This window comes from Podarcis melisellensis (assembly GCF_964234715.1).
Source record: "Podarcis melisellensis genome assembly, chromosome: 13".
In the NCBI taxonomy this organism is placed as follows: Eukaryota; Metazoa; Chordata; class Lepidosauria; order Squamata; family Lacertidae; genus Podarcis; species Podarcis melisellensis.
Genome location: NC_138545.1, coordinates 54,373,893 through 54,392,570, shown reverse-complemented (window position 1 = coordinate 54,392,570; position 18,678 = coordinate 54,373,893). Strand labels below are relative to the sequence as shown.

At 45.7% G+C, this 18,678-nt stretch overlaps 1 protein-coding gene across 4 annotated transcripts in view; it reads left to right on the top strand.

Moving 5' to 3' along the window:
- SSH1 (slingshot protein phosphatase 1) overlaps positions 1 to 18,678 on the top strand; it is a 39,765-nt gene that overhangs the window by 12,386 nt on the left and 8,701 nt on the right. For 2 of the 4 annotated variants that reach the window (XM_081884580.1, XM_081884582.1), the window contains exons 3-11: positions 8,696 to 8,799; positions 10,789 to 10,853; positions 11,561 to 11,682; positions 12,260 to 12,328; positions 12,731 to 12,796; positions 15,141 to 15,335; positions 16,071 to 16,164; positions 17,354 to 17,482; positions 17,588 to 17,634. In XM_081884580.1, coding sequence (XP_081740706.1) covers positions 8,696 to 8,799; positions 10,789 to 10,853; positions 11,561 to 11,682; positions 12,260 to 12,328; positions 12,731 to 12,796; positions 15,141 to 15,335; positions 16,071 to 16,164; positions 17,354 to 17,482; positions 17,588 to 17,634 — 891 coding nt within the window. Of the gene's footprint in view, positions 1 to 5,425; positions 5,727 to 8,695; positions 8,800 to 9,611; positions 9,719 to 10,788; positions 10,854 to 11,560; positions 11,683 to 12,259; positions 12,329 to 12,730; positions 12,797 to 15,140; positions 15,336 to 16,070; positions 16,165 to 17,353; positions 17,483 to 17,587; positions 17,635 to 18,678 lie in introns of those variants that run through there. The other 2 variants (XM_081884581.1, XM_081884583.1) reach the window with 2 other exon arrangements.

Below are 18,678 nucleotides of genomic sequence, written 5' to 3'. Positions count from 1 at the left end.
TTTTCACACAACACATCATTAACTGTTACTGTAAGATGTTGTAATAGCCACTGGCTTAGATATTGGAAGAGAGGTTTGTCAAAGTAGGGCAGAGAAATAAGCAGGGTGCTTCAATAGCATCAAATGAAATAATTTTCTCTGCTGATGAAAATGAAGAACAAATAGCTGATGCCCAAGATGTAAATTATGGAAGTTATGAATTGACATTAGTGAAATCAAGTACACATTCCACTTCTAATAAAAAGTCAGAGTGTAACACATTATAAAAGAGCATCAGATAGGGGATTGGCCTGCATGCCACAACTGCCACTGCTGGCTTGATTACTGAAGAGGACAAGAGGCTTGTAGTTGGATCACATAAAGTCAAGAGGGCCAAAGAAATAGTTGTGAAAGCCCTGGATTAGGAATTGGATTATCTATGTCAGAAGGATGAGATGGACTGCATCTTCTTAATAGCCATAAATATACAAATAAAGTTACACAGTTCAGATCAGCAGTTCCCCAGCATCATCGTAGAACAGTATTATTTCATGTGCAGTGAACCAGGTGGACGATAACTCTACCACTACTCTGGAGAAAGGCTCGGGGGGACGACCAGTTGAAGTTATTACTCATAATCTTGTAGATTTTGTGAAGAAGGGCACTGATAAGAGCTTGCAGGCCATTGGAGGTGATACTACAAATGTTAACACTGGCTGTTGGGTAGAGGTCAAGCTTGGTCATAAGCTGATCTGGTTGGTTTGTGCTGTCCACACCAATGAGTTACCCCTGTGACAACTTGATTACAGCAGTCAATGGGAAGACCTTGTCTATCAGCAAGTGGACAGTTAACATTCAAAATGCTAGACTCTGCTACAGAACTTGAAATTGATCCTTCATTCACCAAACTCTCAACTGAGGAGCCTATTGCTTCACTGAGTGACAGTGTTATAAAGGATATATCTACTGATCAAGCACTGTGCAAATGCTAAGCATGATCTGAATGTTCATGTTCTGTTGTGCACCCTCTTTTTGGAGTGCTTGTTCTCCTGGGGCGGTTCCACTTGCCCTCAGCAAGGCATAACCAGAAGACATTCCTTGTGGATTGTGCCTACGCTACTTAAGCCTGTTTGCTTGCTTGCATTCAAATGGCCATCCTTGAAAATGGGTCCTTTGTGTTTCTATCTAAGCCTGCTGCATGATGGGAGATGAGAGATTAAGCTCGACTCCCCCCAAAGTGGGCCTGGGACGCTGCACAGTGTGGCTTTTCTCCTTGTGTGGAACCCTCTCCTGTGGTGTGTGTGTCTTGCAGCTGACAGAAATGTGCAGATTGCAGTCATGATGAAGCAAATCTGTGTCACCATGGCAGAGTTGGCTGGCATTGCTGGCAGTTTGTTCCTGCTGGGAAATCTGCCTTTGTGGGCTCCCTGATTGATTTCCTCCTTCCTTGCCCTGAAAGAGCTTTTGCATCTGGCACCGTGAATGGCCTGCAGTCTCTGAAAACACTGCTTGGAATTCTTGGGTAGTGAACACAGCCTACGCCCTCTTGCTCAAACAATACCCTGCTCAGAAGATAACTTTTGTTGGCAGAGTGCTGCAAGCATTTGGAGTGAAACTTGCCAGCCGCTCTCGCTCACCGCCTGCCCTTGTATCTGAAAGGCAGCGGAGGTCTCATCAGATGTTACCTCCAGAAAGGGCGCTCACCCTCCTGGCCAAAGTGTCAGTGTGCTCCATCCTGTAACTGTCTTTGCTCCTTGTTTCAAGAAAGCATCAAGAGGCTGTTGGTTCTTCCCACAGAAATTTGACAGCAGCTGCCGCTGGTCAGGAGTAGACCAGTGGCCAATTGATGGGTGGAATTGTGCTTCCTTTAAGAGAGGCTATGATGAGAATTCTCTGTGGGGCAGCCTGCCTTTGACACGACACATTCTTAATAAAACTATACTCATTTTGGTATAATCCAGCATTTAATGTTGATCATTTAATTCAAACTCTTGAACTGTGTCAGCCTACACAAAAAGCAACAAATTTTAGAGCTTGCTAAGCAGCATAAGACTAGCTCAGCTAGATCAGACCAAAGGGACCTCCCTTCTGCTTGATCTGAAAGCTGCAGTTAGAGCATAATGCTGCAGCATGACTGCTGACAGGAGTGAGACCTCGTCAGCATAGAACATCTGTGCTCAGCAGTGGTTGCTGATTTGCTACCAAGTCCAATGCATTTTTATTAGTATATCAAGCTCTCAACAACTTGGAGCCAATTTACCTGCAACATCCCTTGACCCAGACCCTTGGCCTGACTGCTTCAATCTGCAGAACTGGCATAAGACCCCTTCCACATTTGTAGGAAACTGATCTTTTACTGTGGCAGCACTCACACATCAGGCAGGCGTATTCACTGTATTCTTTTCATCACCTGCTAAAAGCATTTTTGTTTATTATTTATTAAATTTGTATACTGCCCTTCAGCCAAAGATCAACAGAAAAATACAAAATGAGAATACAAAATGCATAAAAACCTGTAACTCCTCTCCCAAGCTTGTCCAGATATGTATAATGTTGACATATGTTTTAATCTGTTTTTAGTTTATCTTTGATTTTAATTCCTCTGTGAATGTTTTAAATGGTAGTTGTTATTGATAACTTTATTGCTTTCTTTTTGTAAACCACTTTGAGGGTTTCCCCCCTTACAATCAAGTGGCATATACATTATATGAGATAGATAAATAGAATAGGTCTCAGCCTTTGTTTCTAGTGAGGGCAACCAGATGCCTCTGGAGAGCTCACATCCAGATCAGGGTGAGGGCAGCAGCTCTTCCTTGAGTTCCATGTACCACACATGACTGATGGTCATTGATAGACCACTCATTCATTCATTGGTTCAATCTGCTTGTAAAGCATCTGTTCCAGAGACTATCAAACATGTTTTGTGGCAGAGGCTAATTCTTTCCAAGTGAAAAAGTACAAATGAGGGGACATTTAGCTTCTTCCTCCAGTCATGATAGATTGTGCATAGTTCATTAAAACTATACATAGTCCCAATGAGGATGGAAGAAGGAGCTAGTGCATTAAGGCAGCCTTTCCCAAGCTGGTCAGCCTTACAGAGTTTACTGTGGCCAGTAGGTAGGGATGATGGAAATCGAAGTCCCCAAAACATCTGGTAGGGAAGGCGGCTTTAATAATTTAAATGGCTAGATACAGCATGGTGAGTCTGTATATAATCTTTGCTAAACAGTCAACTTATCCATAGCTGATCTGCAGTGGAAACTTGTATGCTTTGTAGATCAAGCTTCTTGCGCAACCTAAGTCTTGTTGCTGCCAAAATCGCAGCTGGTTGTGGTTTCTCTTTGGAAAGTGCAGGCCCAGCAGAGCTGAGGTTGTGATACAGTCTTGAGCCAGGGCACTAGCATGACTTTCTTTCTCAGGTAGTTGATTATAGCACCTGTCTGAAACGCTTCTTGGGTGCCTTGACTCAGAAGACTGCTTCTGGCACTGAACTGCATGCTGCAGAAACACCATCAGGAATGCAAATGCCTTCCTTTCTTAATAGAAGTGTTGGGAATCTGCAGAATGGATATGTTGATAATTAGTTCACCATATCTTTGCTGAATGGATGGCATCTCTCTGAATGACAATGCAAAATCAGCAGGAAGCTTGGGATCCCGCAGCAGTTTCTTTGGCAAGCTTAAAGGTGTCACAGCCAAATGTGAGCTCTGGCAATTCAATCCTGGTGTCTTAATTTCCTCTTGCAATTCCCATTAGATGTGGCCTTCCTTGCTTCCTGCTTCCTAGCTATTAGGGAGCTACTTCATGCGTCCTGGACTGGTAGCTTCTCTCCAAAGAAAGTGGAGAGGAAGGTGTTTCTCGAAAAATGGACAGACTTTAAGAAAGAGAGCCAGTGACAGCTTCAGGATTTCTGACAATAACAAGGCACAAGTTGTCCAGTTCTTTAGCCCCTCTCTACAAGTTAGGCTGCCTTAATGGGCACAGTCCTGTAAGTTGCCACCATATTTAAGCTCTTTGCCTTGCATGTGTTTAATTTGTGAATTTTCAGCTGGCTGGCTGCCAAGTGTGTAAAGCTGTGATTACATGAGTTCAATGTGTGCAAGTTGTGAGTTGAAGGGCTCTTGCCAAGATGGTGGATAAAAATGGTTTTCTGTTGCTCCAGAGGATAAAACAAAAAAAAGGATTTAGGTCAGGCATAGGCAAACTCGGCCCTCCAGATTTTTGGGGACTACAACTCCCATCATCCCTAGCTAACAGGACCAGTGGTCAGGGGTGATGGGAATTGTAGTCTCAGAACATCTGGAGGGCCAAGTTTGCCTATCCCTGATTTAGGTTAAACTTATTTATTTAATTTCTTAAACACATTAGTCACCTCTTTTTGCCAATGCACCCCAAAGCAAGTTACAGCAATCTAGTCATCCATCAATAAAACCACCATAAAACAAAACATAGAACAAATCAGAAGTACATTCTTATTTTTAAAAGGCAGGATTAAAATACCGCACCCACTAAAGGAGCCCACAGATAATTAAAATCCAAAAACTTTGTTTCTGCCTTGTGCCTAAAGATGAGGAGAGCATTTTTCCACAGGCAAGGAGCCACCAGTGAAAAGGCCCACTCTTGTGTGGCCACCCTCTAGAGCCCCTGTGGAGGGGGCCCACAGAGAAGGGCCTCCAGGGATGATCACAGGGTCTGGGTCAGAGTATAGGTTCAACGCCAACGTCACAGTGGAGCAGACTGTGCTGGAAGGTGATGAGCCCTCCTTTGTTAGAGATTTCTAATCAGAGGCTGGATTGTCATCTCTTTTCAAGGATCCTGTAGCAACAGATCTCCTGCATCAGGAGGAGGAGGTTGGACCTTTGAGACCTTATCCAGCTGTACAATTCTAAATTGACTCACCTTCCTTGGAGGTTTTTAAGCAGGGGTTGAATGACCACCTGTCATGGATGTTTTAGCTGAGATTCCTGCATTGTAGGGGGTTGGATTAGATGACCCTTGGGGTCCCTTCCAACTCTGCAATTCTATAAAATTGACCCAACAATAAATAACAAAGCTGTTGTTTTCCATACAAAAGCCTAATTGTTTGTTTAAAATCAGCCTTATGTTCACCTATTTGCTACTGAAATGGTGCCCAGCAAGGAAGTATGCGAGGTGAAATCTTAACATAATGAGGCTGTTTCACTCTATATGCAGTGCAGAACTGGGGTTTGGGGGGGGGGAGAATTTTACTTACTCATCTGTCAGTGTGACACTTCTTAATCTACTGAGGTTCAAATGAATTTGGAGTTCTTTTGGAGCCCAGCTGTTGGACTGTACTTTTCTTCTGATAACAAGAGGTGCTGCTGCTGTTTTACAGAGCCTGAAAAGAAGAAAAGCCTGTAGGAGCTTAATGATTTGATGAGCTTCAGCTGGTTTTCTCCCCCCTCGTTGCCCTTTCTTTTGAAAGGCCCTCTTTCATCAGGATATGTTAGGGCAAGTGCTTTCTGAGCCAGGATATGGTGGGGGGAGCACAGTGTTCCGTAAAAGCCACCCCTTCCTGGGTAGCATCAACAGACTTGGAGAGTCCTCTCTCCTTCACTCAATAGTTGGTGGCCGTTTTCTCCTCTTCTCTTTTGTCTTGCCAGAAAAATAATAAAATTGGGTAGCGAGAGGATGTTGGTTATGAACCTTTCAGATTTCGCTGACTTCTGCCTGTCTTTTCGACCAGTGCAATGCTTCTGCTGCTCAAAGAAACCCCGTCCAAAATAGTATGTATGGAACGTTACCCCTCCCATTCCCCTCTATGGCTTTGCTTACTTGAGGTTTCTAGGTTCTGTTTAGGTTTCTTCTCCTTAAGTGAAATCTTCTGTGTCGTTGTGTTTATTTCAGATCTGATGTTTTGGTAACTAAAATGCAAAGATGTAAGGTTTCTTTTTGTATGTTGTTTGCAAAATTGCTAACACTTGCATTTTAAGGGAGGCGTATAGAAGCAAGCCTGATTTAAGTTGGTTGGGGGTTCATCATTGCTTATGCTGTCTTGGGGCAACAGCCAGAGAATTACTTTGCAGGCAACTAGTGTGAGCGGAATGTGGTTTGTGTGTGTGTTTGGGATGGGTGCTCAACACAGATGCTCATGTGGTCCTTGAAAAGATGTTCATTTCCTCCTAAAAACAGTCATTGCAATACAGATTTGCTGGATTGCCCAATATTTCCATATTTGAGGGCAACTTTGATGATGTTTATGTCTGTGACAGTGAAAATGCCATGTCATTTGCTTGTGAGACAGCTGCTGAAATCCGGGAAGCACGTCTATTTTATTTTACATTTTTCGCTATCAACAAGCTTTTTGAAACATCTTGAGCGCCTTTGCTTTGTCCAGTGGTGACCGCATGGCCGCAGAATCAAGGCATCGTCTGTGGACTTCGCTTTCATTAGGCCTAGCTGTAGAATGATCTCATCAATTCTTGATAAAGCTGCTTGGAGTTTGCGGGCAGTTGGCAATTTCTCTCTCCTCTTTATCATAAACAGGAATTGTGTATTGCCGAGCTGAGAGTGGCAGGAAATGTTAGGAGAGATTGCCTGTCGGGATTTGTGGCTAATGGCATCGCTTTGCTTTTCTGACTTCAGACTTTTTTTTATTTAAAAAACTGCCATTGTGCACCAACATATCTCCTTATGTGCTGTCCAATTGTTTCCCACAAAAAAAAAATTCGTTGTTGGCCTGTCAATGAGCTCATATTGGTGGGAGGTTGTTAGTTTTTGAGACTGATCTTGAAGAATGAATTATAAATTTGAGGTGGGAGGGGGACCTAAGTTTTTCCGGAATAAAAAAGATTGTGTGCTTAATTTTATTTTTATTTTTATTGTGTTGCAAGTGTTGTGTCTGCTGAAAAGCCCTCTTTTCTCATAAATCCCAGCTGTTTCCATTGAGGCTTCATTAGGGAAGTTCCCAGTCAATTAGAAATCTGTTTTTTTAAGCGGGAAGGAGTTGAACGTCCCCTCTATATTTGAAGGACCCCGGTTCAGTTCCTGGCATTTCCAGCTTAAAAGATCTCAGAGTTGGGTAAACCCTTGTCAGAATAACACATTAGAACAGGGTTTCCCAAACTTAGGTCTCCAGCTGTTTTTGAACTACAGTTCCCATAATCTCTGGTCTTGCTAGCTGCGGATCTCCAAAAACAGTTGGAGGCCCAAGTTTGGGAAATCCTGAATTAGAGGAACCTTCCCCAAAGGAGCTGGAGGTGTTTGAGAAAGGCTGCACTAGAGAGCTGCAACTAAGCACAGCAAGCCAGTCTAGGTTAGGCAGACCTCCCTTTTTTCTTGAGATAGGACCATTCTTTTACAGCCTTTTAAAATGCAGAATCTCTCACACATGTGCAGTTTTGGCCAGCCAAGTCTGGCGAAATGAATGAGAAATGCACAACAGAACCAGCCTGCCCTTGCCGGTGTCCGAGTTTCTCTCAGTCACAAAGTTTGGGTTCTCCAAGCTTTATTTTTGTTCTTCCCTTTCATCCCATATTTTTTTTCAAAATGTGCAGTTGGAAGATGGCATGAAAAGGGGGTGGTAGTTTCCTCTCTAAATCCCAAAGAATCACCTGCAGTTGAAGTTTTTAAAGAGCAGCTTGAAACTGCGTGCTAAGAAACAGATAAAGTGGTACCTCGGGTTAAGTACTTAATTCATTCCAGAGGTCCGTACTTAACCTGAAACTGTTCTTAACCTGAAGCACCACTTTAGCTAATGGGGCCTCCTGCCGCTGCGCCGCCGGAGCACGATTTCTGTTCTTATCGTGAAGCAAAGTGCTTAACCTGAAGCACTATTTCTGGGTTAGTGGAGTTTGTAACCTGAAGCGTATGTAACCTGAGGTACCACTGTACATTAAAAGTTCATACAGACAACTGTTCTCACAACCTGGATTTTTCTCACAACCTGGTGTTGTTGAGTCACTGAGTTGGAGGGTCACATCCTCCCCTACAAAAACAGCAGCCAAACATGAAATCCAGTTGGAAAGTTAGATAGAAGGCCAGCCCCTGCAGCCCTGCTGCCTTTAAAGTCCTCTGCCAGCACCAAAGCATCACCAGCCCATTATGACAGCCAGCCGTTTAAAGCCCGGGACTTTGCTGCTGACTCTCTGGTCTAACAAGGGCTCAAGTGTTTTGAAGAACACGAAGCACAATCCTTTCGTCACAGTAATTGTCTTGAGATTTCCAGAAACACTGGAAGCGCATGACACTCACTTTTTCCTCAAGGGGAGAGGAACTTTTTTGAGGGAAACAGATAAAAATACGGTATTTCTAATGTTTACTTGACTATTGGTATGTCATTTACTTGCTTTGTAGCCTTTGACTTGAGAAATGAATATATGAAATAAATGTACCTTCAGCTTGTTACATATGTTATAGAAAGAAAATGGGAAATGAAATCATCTTGGTTTATTCTCTCCCCGAGTATCCCCAAACAGGGCACAAATGAAATAATTGTGCCATATTTCTAATACAAGAATTGGAATGGGGCTTTATTGTGAAGTCTGTAAATGATTTTCATTTCAATTCTGACAGTGTTTTACAAACCGGTGGGATTGGAGTGTTGGGACCGCCCCCCAGGCCAGTTTAGGTGGAGAACACGTGTGTTGCATGGATTTCATTACTGAGATAATCCAGACTTGCTATTTACCCTCATTGTCCTCCCTGTTGCACCCCCCTCCCTGAGCCTGATCTCCTGCATCTGTTTGTGTTCCAGCTTGAGTGAGAGTTTTTTTATGGTGAAAGGTGCTGCACTATTCCTCCAGCAAGGAAACAGCCCTCAAGGTCCACGAAGTCTTACTCACCTTCACAAACATGCTGGTAAGCATTGTCACAGCAAAATGTTTTTTTTCTTGGTCTGTCCTCATGACTTGGGCATGATAACCTAGGAAAAATAAACGTGGGGGGGGGGGAATGCTAACTTAAGGCAGTGGTTTTCTGTAGACTGATATGTTAAAAATGTTTCTCTCTGGGAGCCAGGGAAGGAGTTCTGGGTCCTGTTTAGGGGCAAACAGCCTGTAGGACAGGGCACCACATGGTCGGTCCTGTGTGGCTGGGAGCTGAGACTTGTATTTCTCCAGATGTCAGCAGTTTCACAGATCCCACAGTGTATCTTACTGAGCTTGCCCCATCAAATCGTTAAGCTGGGACTTGTATTCTTGGCTACATGCATCCATTTGCCTTCCTCATAAACACTATAAGACCTCGTCTGACTCTCAGTCAGGTCTGAGTTACAAGATTATGGTGTGAGTAATCATGGTTTGGGCCTGCCAAAGGGTCCAGAGACTATTTTGGGTGACATATCTTGTTTGTTTCACTTGGAAGCAGGGAAACTAGGCCAACCAGTAATTGACCTGAGGCCAAACTATTGGAACAGCTGGGTCATTTAGCCACCTAGAGTGAGCAGCATTTGGCAGCAAGTGAATTGTGGTTAGAGAGTAGACTTTACCTGTTGTAATCACACGCTGAGATACACTTGTAGAGTAAGAAAATAACAAAAGTTGTTTATTATAGGAAGTAAATAACTTGCAGAGGAAGTTATTTCTATTTCTATTTCTTCCTAGTTCTAACCTAACATGCTATTCTAGAAATGACAAAGGCAGTCATGCTTGCTGCTTTTCTCTCAGAGTATAGTTCCAAGGTGACCCCTCAGCTTGAGGTCTGAGAGAGAAGTGTCAGGAGCAGGAGGAAGGTGTAAAGCAGGATGCATCCTATCAGTCTAAAGTTAAACAACAAGGAGGTAAAGAAGTAAGCCAATAGGTTAAAGCAGTGGTTTTCGGCCCGTTTGCCGTGGCACCCTGGGGTGCCTTGAATGATGGTCAGGGGTGCCGCAGGCAACACTGGTCTCCGTCCCCCTTTCCTTCCCTCTCTCCTCTGATGCCCTCTTGCATCTCTGCCTCCCAAAGGCTTGCACAGCTGTTTGTTGCACCAGCCCTAGCTACAAGCTCCATGGGCAAAAGGTCCTCTGGGGCTGGCCAGGGGGTGCTGGTTGTCAGGAGTTGAGGCGGCCTCTGAGTAAGCAAGCAAGCGGGCCAGGGAGCCTAGCCAGGCAGTCCGCCAGCTGTTGGGAATGGACAGACAGGTCCCAGGCCCCTGTGGGGCAGTGTAGGAGGCCCCTCTCTTTGGGGCGGGGGGGGGGCAGCTCAGAGACCAGGGGACTCCTAAGGAGGGGAGAGGAGGCCGAGGGAATACTGCACAAGGGAGGGTGTTCCCAAAAGGGTGAGAGGCTGCCAGCTCTGGAGGAAGGGGTTACATAACTGGGCTCCTGAGCCCCACAGGGGTGCTGCCGAAACAATGTAGTTGGTAAAGGGAGCTGTGGACTCAAAAAGGTTGGAAACCTCTGGGTTAAAGGTACAGGGATAGTCTGGGAATGTGGAGGTCCCTCACTTTCCCTGTCTTTACTCCATGCAAACCACTCTTCTGCAAGTTGAGTTGTACCCAAATGTCCAACACAAACCAACTCAGTGGTGGAACAGGGCAAGCATCCACCATGGAAAAGGATTCAGGCAGTTGGGCTGGAAAAACGCCCCTTGGAGAGCAGCTGCTTCTCAGAGCAGTTGACGTGGTGCACAGTTGACCAAAGCTAAACACAGCAGTGGTTTGCAGGGGTGGATCTAATATGAACGATGTTCTGCCATTTCTTAAACTCTCTGAGGCAGACTGGGGAAGTCTAAAGGAATGGGAAACAAAACCAACGTAGTTTTATGCATACCATTCTTGAACCATGTGGACTTGATGTGGAGTATCACACAGTTCAAAGCATCAGGCTAATCCATATCTATTGATGGCTTCTCACTTGTGGATCTGCAGGTGATTTGCCCCAACATCTTCAGGTGATGATCAACCTCCTTCGCTGTGAGGACAGGATCAAATTGGTAAGAGGCCTTGCTCATTCCCCAACTCCCATGTGTCTGGACCACAGTCTCTGTACGGTGCTTGAGAGAGAGAGTATGGCAGATCCGCAGGTGGTACTTAAAATGCAGGATGGTGAAGGCAGCATTTGAAGAAGAGCAGCCCTTGGAATCATTTTACTGGCACAGTAATCCAGCTTGAGCCACAAGTCAGCTCCAAGATGAGTTCAGTTTCTCCCATTGAAATCCAAGGGTGCTGCCTTGTTTGAATTGTGGTTTGAGCATCTGCACTGGCTTCCTACTGTCTCTTGGGCTACTTCCTAAAAGGCCCCAAGGAGCCTATTTCAGAGCAGGGGTGGGGAAGGTGTAGCCCTCCAGAGCTTGCTGAGCTCCCATCAGCCCCAGGCCAGTGGTTAGGAATGATGGGAGTTGTAGTCCAGCAGCAGTCGGTGGGCCACCACAGGTCTTCCACTGCTCCTTTAGAGAACATTTCCTCACTTCGTTAACAGAGCAGGGCAAAAGTGTCAACCACTTGGTGGGGTGCAAATCCATTTAAGTCACCCTCCCTTTATCTCCTCAGAAACATACTTAGGTAAGCCAATACAGAGCTTGTGAAAATCTGGGACATTGACTTGAAGAGGAACACCTGTAACTTTAATAGAACAGAATATGGGCTCTCAGAGGCTGGTGTGAAGGAAGTGGGCACTGAGAACTGTCTTGCTGGTTTTTAGGCTGTGCGTCTGGAAAGTGTCTGGACAGACCGGGTGAGGTACATGGTGGTTGTCTATAGCACCGGACGCCAAGACACGGAGGAGAATATCCTGTTGGGAGTAGACTTTTCAAGCAAGGAGAGGTGAGTGCAGGTTTGGAAAAAAAATCCCACCAGCCTGTTGTTTTCTGTGGGGGTCAGCGATCATCCAAAAGAATTGCAGTAGAAGCCACACACGTAAACATAGTCTTATTTTAATGCAAAGGCTTAGGGTGTCAGTGACACTTGAGTTGTCAATAAAATATAAAAGATGTTCAGGTGTCATGTGTAGGGGCAAACTCTGGATACCTACTCCCACCCACAGCAAGAACACTCACCAGAAATCTGTGGCTGTTTGCTAAGGTGTCCTTCTCTAGAACACCAGCCCGGGATGTTTGTGTGGGAATTGAAAGGCATCTTGAAGATGTTAAACAATTGTGAGAGGCCCAGAGTTTTGGACTTGAACCAGAGCTCCTAGTCTGCCAGCCAGTCACTTTTCTCTGCTTAACCTGCTTCACAAGGGAAAATAAAATGGAGGCATTGTGGCAGGAGAGAGGACCATATATGCCACCCCGACAGAATAAAAATGTAATTAACAAATGCATGAAATCTGGCCGTTGTTTTGTTGAGGTCCACATGTGTTTGAAGCCTGTCAAACATTGTCATTTCTCTTTCTTGGTAGCAAAAGCTGCACCATCGGGATGGTTCTGCGTCTGTGGAGTGACACAAAGATCCATCTAGATGGTGATGGGTAAGAAAGAAGAGCATTTTGGCGGCTAGCAAAATGAAGGCGATGTTAGGCAGAGCAGGTCTGCTGGGAAAGGCCACGTCATTAAACTCCGAGTTGTTTGTATAGATATATTTTAGCTACTGTTAAGGGTGTGTCTTTTTGGTACGCGACCAAACCCTCAACTTCTTATTGAATATTGAAGCTCTGTAGTTAGCAATACAACATTATATAAACTTTATGAGAGCTTTGGTTATAAAGCAGTTTAAGAATGAATAGTATTACTAACAGCAACTTGTGATGCATAGCCCTAAGAGTGCGAATGATTTCTTCTTCATAATAGTAATAACCGCAGCGACAATAGCTTGTGATGCATGGCCTCGGGAGCATAGAGTGATTTCTTCTCTCTGTTGGTCTCCTTGCTAGTGGGTTCAGCGTCAGCACTGCAGGAAGGATGCATATCTTCAAGCCTGTTTCAGTTCAAGCAATGTGGTGAGTAACTTTTTTCTTTTTCTTCAGCAGTTGACTCTTCTCATTCCCTTCTAGACACCCCTGCCTGGCAAACAATCCCTGCCTTCCACTCCCCAGAACAACTCAATCACTGAATTGCTGCAGTTGCTGGAGGGGGAGGGGGGTCCTAGAAGGCTAGGCCAACTCTTGACCATAAATTATGAAATAACTTAGCTCCTCTCTTTAGAAAAAGCACCAGAGGGAAACTAGATGGTTGAGATGAATAAATTGGAGCCATTCTTCCTTGTCCATCAAATCTGCCAGGCTGCAAACCCACCCTTACATTTTAGGTTTCTAAAGACAGGCTGGGAAATTGAATTTCTGTCCCATGGGAGAGTCTCAACACTCTTGGTGTCTTGCTGAACCAGAGCATGAAGTTGGAATGGTAAATGATTTAGGAAGGCTAATATGTGAGGAACGGGAGTACCCAGCATGAAGAAAAAGGTATATAAATTGTGCAGAAGCTTTGCAGTTGTAGAACACCAAGAAAAGAAATCCATCCTTAAAACCTTTCATAGAACTTCGCAGCTTCACCTTTCCCTAGAACCCTCTCCTTCACTCAGTCTTTTACAAAGCCTTAGTAGGATACAGCCTAGGGCAGAGGAGGGATCTCAAGTTATACCAACCCTAATGATGAAGAACATAGGAAGCACACTTTCTCAGGTCTGCATAGCCCAGCATTGCCTCTTCTGGCTGGCAGTGGCTCTCCTGGGTCTCAGGCAAAGAAGAGTCTTCCACAGCCCTTCCTGGAAAGTCCAGAGATTGAACCCAGCTCCTTCTGCCTGCAAGGGAGGCCCTTTCTAGCTTCTGTGCCTCCCCATCTCTTCTTTTCACCTCTGCTCAGGCATGTGTTCCTTTCTGCTTGCTAATGTATAATTGCCATGGGGGAGCAGAGGCTGTGATCTATGATGACTTGAGAACAGTTTTCACACTTTTAGGTTATTGAGTGATAACTGCAGCTGTCCTGTGAACGACTTGCTGTTGACCCCACATGTTAATATCCTACACCCAGTCAAGTGTTTTGCCTGAGGCCAAGTGGAACAGAGCCATCTTTAGCCATCTGTTATCTTGTCACCTAACAAGTTTCCACGGTGCTCACAGGGGACTTTTGCACATTGGCTTACTTTCTGTTGTGCTTCCAGTCCAGCTCAGCATGGCCTGTGCCTGTATTGCTCACATGCAAAAAGAGTGCCCAGAGGAGGCCTGGAGAGGGCACCCTCCCCCTTAGAATATTAAGGGCTGGCGCAGGCATGGGCCCAGCCACCAGTGGATTATGTTCTTGCCCTGCACTTAATCGCTTTTGCATGTTGCCAAGGCCCAGTTTATAGACACAAACTATGTGGTGGTCCTGCTTGAAATGCAGGGGTGTGGAAACCACTCTCTGTGGTGAAAGACTGGTGGGAAGGGCCTCCCTCCTGAAATTTCAACCACACCAGTGCAAACAGCAGGGGGTGGGGCCAGGCATTGCATCCATGTGGATGGTGTTTCTGGGAAGCATCCTTCCTGCCACCTGATGAAGGCACATGAAGCAGTAGTTCTTGCACAGGGATCCCCACGAATGCCTCCTTGGGTTCCATGGTGCGACAGAGGAGAGAAATGTAATCAACAAGTAACTCACTGTTCCTGCTACTTGGCCTCTGTCGTCCTGTGCCGGGGACAGGGATGGCACAACTCCTGTACCTTTATGGGATGGGAGAAAATTCAAATGTGAAACTTCTTCCATAATTACATCCCACTTCTGGGAAAGCATCACCTAATACTCTGCTTCAGGTGCCTTAAACTGTTCAGCTTGCATCTTAATTCAGTAAAACCAGTTAGCATGGATTCTGATTTCAAACCCCTTTTTTGGGGGGGTATTTTAGTTGTATTTATCATATGCTTGTAAACTGCATTGAGACTTATGTGAAGGTAATTAGAGGATTTGACAAATTCATGGAGGAGATTAAGGATATCATTGGCTGTTGGCCAAGATTGCTGTGCTCTGCCTTCCACAGCTGGAGGCAGTAGATGCTTCTGAATATTACTTGCTGGAAACTGCAGGAAGAAAGAGCGCTGTTGTGCTTGGGTCCTGCTTGTGGGTTTCCATGGGAATCTGGCTGGTCACTGTGAGAACAGGGTGCTGGACTGGTTGGGCTCCCTTTTGTCTGATCTGGCAGGCTCTTTTATGTTCATAATTTATAGATTCAACAGCTCAACCGTAGTGAAACTTTGCCGCTGTTAATGTTTGTTCCTCTGCAGATTATTTTATCAGTCCCTCTGCCTCCCCCCATTCCTGTGTCCTTGGCGCTTGGGCAATTTCTCTCTCTCTGGGTTTCCATGCTTGCAGGTCCGCTTTGCAGATCCTCCACAAGGCTTGTGAGGTGGCTCGGAGGCACAATTACTTCCCTGGTGGGATGGCGCTCGTCTGGGCCACGTACTATGAGAGCTGCATCGCCTCCGAGCAAAGCTGCATCAATGAGTGGAACGCCATGCAGGACTTGGAGTCCACACGCCCCGACTCGCCAGCTCTATATGTGGACACGTGAGTCCTCCCCTTTGGGTTTTGGTCTGAGGTGTTCTGACTAGAGAAATCCCACAAGTAGAAGGGTTCTTATATTCATAGCCCCGTGAGCTATGCTCTGCCTTCACAGCCAGAGGCACCAGTTTCTGGAAGCCACAGAAGGGGAGAGGGCTGCTCTTGTGCTCGGCTCCTGCTTGCAGGTTTCCCATAATGGGCATCTGGTTGGCCACTGTGAGAAGAGGAGGCTGGACTAGATGGGCCATTCGCCTGATCCAGCGGGCTCTCCTCCTCAGAGTTAAATGTGAAAACCAATCCTGGGCATAAATGGTGCTTGGTGCTCTACAGTTCTGGGGGAAATTATGTGTTCTTTCCCCTCCCCCGCCTCAAAACCAGGATGGAACCGTGGAAAGCAAGAAAGGGATAGTATATGTAGGATTTTGATAGGTACTTGGGTGTATTCCGTGAAATACTGGGATGCAGCTCTATGGAGGAACAAGATGGTGGCCAAAGCGTATTTTCACTGCTTAGCTACTGAAAGCACTACGCATCCAGTCTGCTTGAATCTTCAGTAAACACTGACTTTGTAGCCTGAGTTTAGCTTTTCTTTCACATGAGCACTAGTAACTTGATTGCTTTTGCAGTGAAAGCAGAAGTTCCTGGGTTCCCAGGGAACAGCTTGGGAGTCAGGCTCCATGGTTCGCAGCCCCACAGATTTCTTTGCTGGGAAACTCCCATCTCCCTTTCTTGCCTTTCCAGACCAACTGAGAGGGAGCGGGCAGAACGCCACATCAAGGCCAAACTCCGAAGTATTATGATGAGCAAAGATCTGGAGAATGTAACCTCTAAAGAAGTAAGCAGAGCCTCCGGGGGCCTGTCCTGGGACTGCCTTTCTTCCTTCGCTGCCTAGCAAACAAAATCGGAGGCCCTATATTGTTGTTGTTACTACTATTGTTGCAGTGTGATGCAGTGGTAGGAATGTCTGACTAGGACCTGGGAGAGACCAGGGTTCGAATCCCCATGTAGCCATGAAGTTCTCTGGCTGACCTTGGTCCAGCCACTGCCTCTCTGTCCAACCTACCTGAGGAGGTGGAGAACCATGGACACCTCCTTGTGCTTCCCCCCTCCCTTGCAGATAATTATGTTTAGATAGTTTGAACCTTGAGGATGACTCCGTGACTTACTTCCCCCCATGGCATTCTAACCTAGTTGTGTTGGTGATCCGTTCCCACAGCTGAGGGGCTTCCCAGGATCTTGACCTTGGGGGGCCCTCCCTTTGGTATCAACTGTAAGGTGCCACCTCACTAGTTGAAGGGTGTTCTGCTCCAGTAGCTCTGAGAACAGTTTCTGCCTAGGAGCCTGAAAGTACTTCTCTCTGTGTAGGCCCCAGACTGCTGATGGGGGTCCTGGCTGACAACCCATGACACCATAGTTGAGCATCTGCACTGACTGCCCATCTACAACAGCTTAAGTCCAGGGTACATCAGGGAGTGCCTGAACCCTGACATCCCAGTATGATCATTGGGATCATCTGCAGGGGCAACGTCATTTGACAAGAAGAAACTCATTTGACAAGAAGAAACTGAGTCTTTGGTGTCATTGGCCCAGCTGTGGGGAACACTAGAGATTCAGTTGGCACTTTTCTATTCCATCAGGTCTATGCAGGCAATTAAGAATACTTATTTCCATGATAGCCAGCTGATTTCTTATTTTAATTTTTTAATATTTCTTTTATGGTATGGATTTTTGCACAGTAGTTGTAAACTGCTTTTTATGAACAGCAGTACATAAATGTTTGTTAAATAAACAAGTAAATGTGGTACATAAGAAGCTGCTCTTGTCCATCTAGCCCAGGTTCTCTCCTGAGGCTTCCGGAAGAGAAAGGGCCTTTCTTGACTCCTGGTGCCTGATCCTCTGAACAGGAGGTGCCAGAGGTTGGACCCGGGGCTTCCTTCGCGCTGAGCAGTGACTCCCTTCATGGCCAGTCCGTGTTCGGGTGGATTGGCCACCTTCCTCACTCTGCTACTCTCTCGCCCGTCTAGATACGGAATGAGCTGGAGAAGCACATGAGCTGCAACTTGAAGGAGTTCAAAGAGTTCATTGACAATGAGATGCTGCTAATCCTGGGGCAGATGGACAAGCCCTCTCTCATTTTTGACCATCTGTACCTGGTAAGTTGCCAAGCAGGTGAGCCCAGTCATTTGAAAGCCTTTGCCACAAACGCCTATGTGGTGCTGCTTTTGTTGTGTGTCTTGACTCTAGTGTGGTTCTTCCAGGGTTCCGAGTGGAATGCCTCCAACCTGGAGGAGCTACGGGGCTCTGGGTGAGTACCATGTTTTCCAGCTCCTCAGTTAGCTGGTAATCCCTGGTCACTGAGCCTCTTCTTTTGAAACATTGGGGGGGGGGCAGGGAGGACATGTTGGCTCTGTGCCAAAACCAGCTGCTGGGCATTTTATGCTGACTTGTCAAGGTTTGATGCTGGTGTTTCGGAATTAAGTATTTCTTTTTCCACCCTAACTTCGGATTGCAACTTAATACTCCAAGGTATGAACACTGAGGCTCAACCAGGTTAATCTTTGTGTCTTCATTTAACTTTCACAATTGGTTCTAATCAAAACATTTTGAGTTCTGCTGCATTTTAAGGCAGCACAAAGGAGGCCTTGGCTAAGTCGAGGAGAGGTGGCAAATTGGCCAGTTTGATTTTTAACCGGTGGTTTAGAAGAGAGAATTTCATCAAGTGCAGGTTCTCCTGTTGTGGTGTGGCAGCGCTGGGAGAAACTGCACGTGCTAAAAGTCCTCATCCTGCGCTGCTGATTTCAGTCCCAGGAGCTTTGTCCTCTGTTGGCGGTTGGCCTAGATGACCCTTGGAAGCCATTCCAACTCTGATTCACAGGATGGCTGAGCGAGGCTTCTAGATCTCCAGGGAGAATTTCAGTGCCCAGCACAGCTCTTTTTGCTAGCCCATAATAGAGTACATTATGCAAACAAGTAAAATGGCAGAATAGCTTATGGGAAGTAAAGCGAAACGGGCAGATGCCTGCATATGTCATGAAAGATGCAGAACTTGAGGTTTTCCTGGTGCAGAATTTCTGTTGTTACAAACCAGGCAATGGCCTTGTGACAGGGAGAAATGCTGCTGTTTTCCCTGCCCCCACCACCATGATAAAACCACAGTCTCTTATAAAACTGTTGTTACAACAGTAAACAACAAATAACTTGCCCTGATAAAATTACAGACTTTTGTCATGCTATGTAACAAAGTTTCATTTGATTACTCTGAAAGATCACACCACACTTTCGCATGAGTGCTGGGTGGATTCCTGCCACAGCCTGAACAATTTATGTATTCAATAAATATCTGCCATAT